This window comes from Babylonia areolata, chromosome 24 (genome assembly GCF_041734735.1).
Source record: "Babylonia areolata isolate BAREFJ2019XMU chromosome 24, ASM4173473v1, whole genome shotgun sequence".
NCBI lineage: Eukaryota > Metazoa > Mollusca > Gastropoda > Neogastropoda > Buccinidae > Babylonia > Babylonia areolata.
Window position 1 is genome coordinate 17,380,709 of NC_134899.1, and position 8,318 is coordinate 17,389,026.

Here is an 8,318-nt window from a genome sequence, read left to right on the forward strand (position 1 = left end):
CTGCTAATGTGTGTGTATGTGTGTGTGTGCGCGCACGCGCGTGTTCTATGTGTCTTTGCGAATGCATGTTCTCTAAGTGTGTGTGTGTGTGTGTGTGAATGTGAGATATGAGATAAAATAATCTTTTTTTTTTTCAAATGATTCTTTTACAGCACCAGCAGATCGGATTGGTTTCACTGGTTTTAGTCCTGCATATTAAAAACAAACAAACAAATAAAACACTGGATTCCCATCTGAAGGTCTGTGGTTTGATTCCCAGCAGCTCCAGATTGAGAAACGATGCAGATTTTTCCGCTTTCTCAGGTCTGCATAATTTTGTATGGATTTGAGATAGAGCTTGATTTCCTTCCTGTGTGTACATGTGGCTAAGATGAAATTACTCATGTTAAAGACACCATCATTGTTTAATGGGAGGTTGTGGAAAAGGATTATACCCAGCTTTCTCCACCAGCCCAGCATAACTGTAAAAGTGGAATGTCAGAAATAGCAACAATTACAACAGTGAAAGAATAACAGTCTTACACTAAACTGTTTGTCATGAAAAGCAAATGCATGGGGAGAGGGAGATGATACTAAACTGGTAAGAAAAAGAGAGAGATAAAAACAACTGTTTTTAAAAAGTGAAGAGAAAAGTTTCTGAGTCTGTAAACATTTTGTTTGCTTCTTGTTCATGATTTGAATGATAATGACTGTTGCTTAACTGTAATTTTTGTCTTCAGTTATTGTAGCTATGACCAGACATGATAAGTGAAACACCTCCCTCTCCCTGCCTGTCCCACCCTTCTGTTCCTGCACCACCCTGCACACATCACTTGGAAATCTTTTATTCTATTCATTTATCATATCTGTAGCATATTACACATATTCGTATTATTAAAAAAAAAAAAGAAAAAAAAAAAAAGAAGCAAACCAAACAAATCAGTAAAATGAAAAGAAATTGGTACACAAGCACATACACACTCGCATGCACACACAAATGCTGAAGCTATTTTCAAGAAAGATAAACAAACAAACAAAAAAACAACAACCAAACAAACAAACCCCCCCCCAAAACACACACACACACACAAAAAAAAAACAAACCCAAAAAACAAAAAACCCAAACCAAACCAACCAGCTAATGTGTGTCCATACAGTGAAAAGAAATATAAACCTAAACTATTTGAAACGGACAAAAGAATAGATGATTATTTGATGAATACATAAATAAGTTCCTGTTTGTTTCAAAGCATGCAGACGGATCCATACATGGGACACGACATCTGCTGTAAAGCATACATAGATCAGTCTGCATGCTTTAAAACCTTTCAGTGTGTTAAGGAACATGAAGAAGAAAGTAGGAGACAATCACCTCAAGAAAGGAGGAGACAGTTTACGAAAGAGCTGCTCTCTCTCTCTCTCCATCTCTCCCCCCCCCATTCTCTCTCTCTCTCTCTCTTTTATATTCTTTAAAAAAAAAAAAAAATTATTAACCATGGGTTGCCTTCTCATAGTGATCTGTGGGTGGTGTTGAAAATATCAGATTGGTTTTACCCTGCCATTTTGCTGTTGGTACATGCTGGGTATGTTCCATTTTCCCAAAGCCACCAGACCTAGACAGTTTGATGACCAGATCTTTAACATGTGTATTTCATCTTCAGGACACATTTACACATGAAGGTGATTAAGGCATAAACACTGATCATGGACTTTGGAAATTTCTCTACCCTTGACTCACCAGGTGCAGTGTCAGTGTGTTCAAGCCATGGACCTCAGAGATCACTGCTGTAATTTCTAAGCAGTCAGTCATGCTTTTAATCAGAAACCTGCCCACATAGTACCTCTTTCTGTAGCATCAGCCTTCTCAGCTGACTCTGATTAAAAACTTACTAAAAAAAAAAAACGAAAAAAGAAAAAAAAGCCTCTAAAGGAAGGGAAATAGAAAAAAAGAAAAAGAGAAGTCTTGAGCCAACAGCTGTTGAGACACACACACACACACACACACACAGGCCACCACACAAAAGTAATTTATTAAATTTAAATCATTAATTGACAATGACAAAACCAAGAAGAAAAAAAAAAGGTATGAACTATTTTAAGGAGAGAGAACACATGATGTGAACATTATCAATTAAATAATACACATTTATCCCCCGCACCCCCCACATCTCCCGCAGCCCCCAAGCCCCCAACAAAAAAACAAACAAAAAAAAGCCCCACAAAATACAAACACCCCATGCACACACACACACACAAGCACACACACACACCATCACGCACACACACACACACCTGTAAAAGGACACACACAATAGGTGGTATGTCCTGGAGCGATTAGTGTGTGTGTTCAGCCAGCCACCTCTGTCCACAGCTTCAACAACCTCTTCAGCTCCTCCTCCAACAAGCCCAAGCGGCCGATGCCCGTCGCCACTGTCAAGTACAACGCCCCCACCGTCCAAGCCCAGTCCGGGGCGGCAGCAGGCACAGGGGACAGCAGCAAGAAAGGCAAGGAGAAGGCCACTCCGAAAGAATCGGCTACGCAGAAGACCAAAGCGTATGACTTCTTGCAGGATGACGTGTGAGTGTGATTGTGTGTGTGTGTGTGTGTGAGTGTGAGTGTGTGTGTGTGTGTGTGTGTGTGTGTGTGTGTGTGGTTTCCTCTTCCAAGTAGTGTTCTGTTGTCAGTTTGGGGGGGGAGAGGTGGTTATATAGAACTGAAAATATTAAAAAAAACAAAAGAAAAGTTGAATGTGTGTGTTTCATTTTGAGTTCTTTTTCTCTGCAACTGTTAGATGAGAAAGAGAAAAATAAAAGAATAGTATAATGAATTTTTTACTAGTGTGTTTTGAGTATGAGAGTGTGAGATGTGCAGACTGACATTGATACTAGACGAGAAGAATAAAAGAGAGGTACAATGAATTTAAAAAGGGGGGAGGAAGGAAGAGTTGTGACACCAGCACTGGACAGCTTGTCCTTAAGCCCTTTACTGCTGAGCCTTGCTGAAATGAGATAGCATGGCACAAGTCTGAAGCACATTTACTACTTTTTTTGTGTACTTCTGATTGGTGCAATTTATTTTGTTGATAAGAAAGCAACTTAATCCCAAGAAGAAGGAGTCCAAATATAGAATGATGACTTGACAACCTGGCCTTTAAGTTCTGTCTCAGCTCAGTGAGGTGACAGCCCTTCACCAATGAGCATACTTGTCAGTAGTAGTCAAGGGGTTAACATGACAAGCTAACAGGTCGTTTTTGTCAAAACCACTACACAAGGAAGGACAGAAGAAATGTTTTGAACACTGTACAACAGTACGAAGCATGCTTTTTACAGGAAGAAAAAGAATTAATCACAGGTAAATACCAAGTGGACTGTGTGTGTGTATTTTGTGCATGTGTGTGTGGTGTGTATGTGTGTCCACATGTGTAAGTGCGCGTATACATATGTATGTGTGTTAAGTGTGTGTGTGTGTGTGTGTGTGTGTGGAGATGTGTGTTTTGAATTGAAACCAAAACCCTGATTGATGTGGTTTTTTTTCCAGTGCAACCTAAACATCTCAGTTTTGGACCAACAATCTCATTATGCATGACATCATTTTGCCAAGGGGGGAAATATCTTTTGGACATCTACAGAAATATCAAAGCAGAACCATCACAGGCCTCAGAACTGGATTTTTGCAAAGATGTGTGTATGTGATAGTGTGTAGTTTTGTGTGTGTTTATGTGAAGGCACATGCTCATGTTTGCATGTGTGTACGCCATGAATGCAAAAAAAAAAAAAAGGCACAAGAAAACGCATCAGCGATTGAAAGTGATTTTTGGAGCCCCTGTACCCCCCACTTCCTGCTATGTACAGAACTTCAGAGAAGGTGAAGAAGGAGAGGGAGAAGGAGCGGAGGGAGCAGTACAAGCAGGTTAGGGCCCACGTGAAGAAGGACGACGGACGTCTGCAGGCCTACGGGTGGTCTCTCCCTGCCAAGTTCGCTCCCTTGCCTCGCGAACCCTCTGCCCGAAGTCATGTGTCTGTCCCTGTGCCTGTGTACTGCCGGCCTTTGTTTGAGGATGAAGTGGGAGTTAAGGTTAGTGCCTGCGCTTGTATGACAGACTTGTTCCCTTTCTCTTTTAAAAAAAAAAAAATTTTATATTCATTTTTTTTGTATTTGTCTTCTTTTGTGCACTCTTGAATATAATGGCACCCATCAGAGATTCTCACTGTTGTTCGTCTTGACATGCCTTATCTTGGTTTCCCCAAGTATAATCATTACCTTTTTTTTTACTGCATTTTAAGTCTTAAAAAGCAGATTTCTTGTGCCATGTTTTTTGATAGTTGTATACGCCGTATTACCCAGATATGTTGCGATGCCTTCCTGAAGTTGTACACTGAAGAAAATTTTTATACAAACAGAATAACGCATCAAGCAACAAGTAGAATAAAGTTGTAAGCAGTGATTGCTCAAATGTGTTAACCTGTTTTTCACATAACCATGCAGATCAAGTTGTACAAACTCTCATTTTTTCGCCTGCTTGCATCCTTACATTGATATTTCTCCTGTTGACTGGTGGTGCTGAGATGTTGGCAGACAAACCAGAATGTGGCTGTGTATTGGGGGACTATACAAATGAGTGACACTGGTGCAATGCCACTGAAATTTTGCAAATGATGGGGCAGAAGAAAGGAAAAAAAAAGAAAAGAAAAAAAAAAAAAAACACTTAAAAAAAGAAAAGAAAAAAAGTTAGGGTGTGCTGACATTGTGTTATTTTTCTGTCAGATAAAGTGTGTGATGGTATGTTGTATTTCTGTCATATATGGTTTACTGACATGTTATTTGGTCATTCAGATAATTATAGTGTGCTGACATCATGTTATTTTTCTCTGGGAGATATGGTGTGCTGACATTGTGTTATTTTTCTGTCAGATATGTTGCGCTGACATCATGTTATTTTTCTCTGTGAGATATTGTGTACTGACATTGTGTTATTTTCTCTGTGAGATATTGTGTGCTGACATTGTGTTATTTTCTCTGTGAGATATGGTGTGCTGACATCATGTTATTTTTCTCTGGGAGATATGGTGTGCTGACATCATGTTATTTTTCTCTGGGAGATATGGTGTGCTGACATTGTGTTATTTTTCTGTCAGATATGTTGCGCTGACATCATGTTATTTTTCTCTGTGAGATATTGTGTACTGACATTGTGTTATTTTCTCTGTCACATATGATGTGCCTATGCTCTGTTATTTTCATGTCAGATATGGCATGCTGACATTGTGTTATTTTTCTGTCAAATATGATGTGCCTATGCTCTGTTATTTTCATTTCAGATATGGCATGCTGACATTGTGTTATGTTTCTGCCTGATATTGTGTGCTGACATCACGCTATATTTCTGTCAGATATAGTGTGTGCTGATATCTTATTTTTTCTGTTATATATGGTGTGCTGACATCATATTATTTGTTCTGTCAGATATAATGTGCTGACATCTCTGTCAGATATGGTTTGCTGGCACCTTGTTATTTCTCTGTCAGGGAGGAAGGTGGCAGAATGGTTAAGACGCTCAGCTGCCAATACAGAGAGTCCGTGAGGGTGTGGGTTCGAATCCCGCTCTCGCCCTTTCTCCTAAGTTTGACTGGAAAATCAAACTGAGCGTCTAGTCTTTCGGATGAGACGATAAACCGAGGTCCCGTGTGCAGCACGCACTTGGCGCACTGAAAAAGAACCCATGGCAACGAGAGTGTTGTCCTCCGGCGAAATTACGTAAAATGAAATCCACTTTCATAGGTACACAAATATGTAAGCATGCACTCAAGGCCTGACTAAGCGCGTTGGGTTATGCTGCTGGTCAGGCATCTGCTCAACAGATGTGGTGTAGCGTGTATGGATTTGTCCGAACGCAGTGACGCCTCCTTGAGAAAGTGAAACTGAAACTGAAACTGTCAGGTATGATGTGCTGACACCTTATTTTTCTCAGTTAGGTATGGTGTACTGACATTGTGTTATTTTCTCTGTCAGGTGTGGTGTTATTCTTCTGTGTCAGATATGATGTGCTGTTACCTTCTTATATTTATATATATTATTATCAGATATGGTGTGCTTACACCTTGCTATTCGTGCTGTCAGATATGGTGCGCCGCGGGTGTCAACCTGACAGGCTACAAACCAAAGAACGGCGGTGCCATTGTTCTGGCCAGTGGTGCCACTGACCAACAGCAGCAGGACAGTGGGAACAAGGACGAAGGGAACAAAGCTGACAAGGGAAACAAGGTAAGTAGGGGATATCATAATGTGTGTCTGCATGTGATGAAAATAATTATGTGTGTTCAGGTGCAGAATTGGAATAATTTTTTTCACTTGTTAATTAAACCTTAATATCTGTGAGACATGCATATACACCTTGAAAACAGTAAACAATCAATATTTATGTATATGTAAAGATAGAAATTAGGGGTGTGGGGAGGGCAGGGGGAAGAGCACACACACACACACACACACAAACACACACACACACACATACACCACATATACACACATGCACACACACACACACACACACACACACACACACACACACACACACACACACACACACTGTAAAAAAAAAAAAAAAAGACTTTTAACACAAACACACATTTCAGGAGTGTGGCGGGAAAGCGGGTGAGACTGTGGCAGAGGAGTGCCTGTCGTCTCTGGTGTGGATCTGCACCAGTCAGCACAACGCCAGCCGTATCAACGTCGTCAACGCCAACAACCCGGGAGACGTGCTGGACACCTTCCGTGTGTCCTCCTCTCACATCCTCTGTGTGGCCAGTGTGCCTGGTATGCAGGGAGGGAGAGGAGGGGGGGTGGGGTTGGCGGTTAAGGGGAGGGGTGCAAGGGGTTGTGGGGGTGGGTGTGGGGGTAGTATGTGGGTTGAGGGCGTGTTCTCCTCTCGCATCCTCTGTGTGGCCAGTGTGCCTGGTATGCAGGGAGGGAGGAGGATTGTGGTGGTGGTGGTGGGGGGGGGGGTTAGGGGGAGGAGTGTTAGCGGTTGGTTGGGGGAGTGGTTGTGTGGGGTAATATGTGGGTTGAGGGTGAATTCTCCTCTCACATCCTCTGTGTGGCCAGTGTGCCTGGTATGCAGGGAGGGAGGAGGATTGTGGTGGGGGGGGGGGGGGGTGGTGTTAGGGGGAGGAGTGTTAGGGGGTTGTTGGGGGAGTGGTTGTGTGGGGTAATATGTGGGTTGAGGGTGAATTCTCCTCTCACATCCTCTGTGTGGCCAGTGTGCCTGGTCTAGAGGGAGGGGTAGGAAGGGGGTGGGGTGGGGGTTAAGGGGAGGGGTGTAAGGGGTTGTGGGGGAGTGGGTGTGTGGGGTAATATGTGGGTCAAGGACGTGTTCTCCTCTTGCATCCTGCGTGTGGCCAGCGTGCCTGGTATGGGGTGGAGAGGGGGGGTAGGGGGATGGGGTATCGGGAAGGGTGTAGGGGGTTGTGGGGGGGAGTTGGTGTGTAAGGCAATATGTGGGTCGAGAGCATGTTCTCTTCTCACATACTGCGTGTGGCCAGTGTGCCTTGTATGGGGTGGAGATGGGGGGAGGGCATGGTGAGGGAGTTTGGGGGGTGGGGGGGGTGTTGAGGGTGGGTGCATGTGTGTGTGCGTATGTGGGGAGAGTGTTTGTGGGGTCTGTGTGTGTGTGTGTGTGTGGTGTGTGTGTAGTGTGTGTGTGTGTGTGTATTTGTGTGTGTAGTGTGTGTTTTTATGTGTGTGTGTGTATAGTGTATGTGAAGTGTGTGTGTGTGTGTGTATGCGCATGTGTGTGCATGCATGCATGCATACTTGCATGAAAAATAGTGTGACTCTTTTTTCCTTACTATGTATTGTTTTTATTATATGCAAGTTTTTTTCTCAAAAAACCAACAACCCTAAACCCCAAACTGCAGTCCTTCCCTGCCCTCAGGTGTGCTGGAGTCAGACTACCCTGTGACGGAGGAGGTGCTGAAGGCCTCTGAGGCTCCAGAGCTGCCCAAGGAGACCACCGTGTCCACTGGCACCCCCACCAGGGGGTCTTCAGGGGAGACCACCAGTGCAGGGGGCATCACCTTCGTGCAGCGCGTCACAGAGCCGTCCAGCCCCAGTCCGGTGACCTCACCGATCGGGTCACCACGCAGCTCTGCTGGTGAGCAGTGGTTTTACTGGGTTGTCTGCTGACTGGTTAAAACGTTGGACTTTCAAACTGGGGGTCCCGGGTTCTAATCTCGGTAACGGTGCTGGTTGGGTAAAGGGTGGAGATTTTTCCAATCTCTCCCAGGTCAACATATGTGCAGACCTTCTTGTGCTTGAGCCCCCTTCGTATGTATACACATAC

The 8,318-nt window shown here is 43.6% G+C and overlaps 1 protein-coding gene across 18 annotated transcripts in view; it reads left to right on the top strand.

Moving 5' to 3' along the window:
- Nucleotides 1-8,318, top strand: part of LOC143299177 (C-Jun-amino-terminal kinase-interacting protein 4-like) — a 128,276-nt gene that overhangs the window by 43,044 nt on the left and 76,914 nt on the right. For all 18 annotated transcript variants that reach the window (XM_076612333.1, XM_076612319.1, XM_076612321.1 and 15 more), the window contains 5 exons: nucleotides 2,351-2,557; nucleotides 3,832-4,054; nucleotides 6,098-6,241; nucleotides 6,613-6,793; nucleotides 7,911-8,129. In XM_076612333.1, the coding sequence (XP_076468448.1) occupies nucleotides 2,351-2,557; nucleotides 3,832-4,054; nucleotides 6,098-6,241; nucleotides 6,613-6,793; nucleotides 7,911-8,129 (974 nt within the window). The remainder of the gene's footprint in view (nucleotides 1-2,350; nucleotides 2,558-3,831; nucleotides 4,055-6,097; nucleotides 6,242-6,612; nucleotides 6,794-7,910; nucleotides 8,130-8,318) is intronic.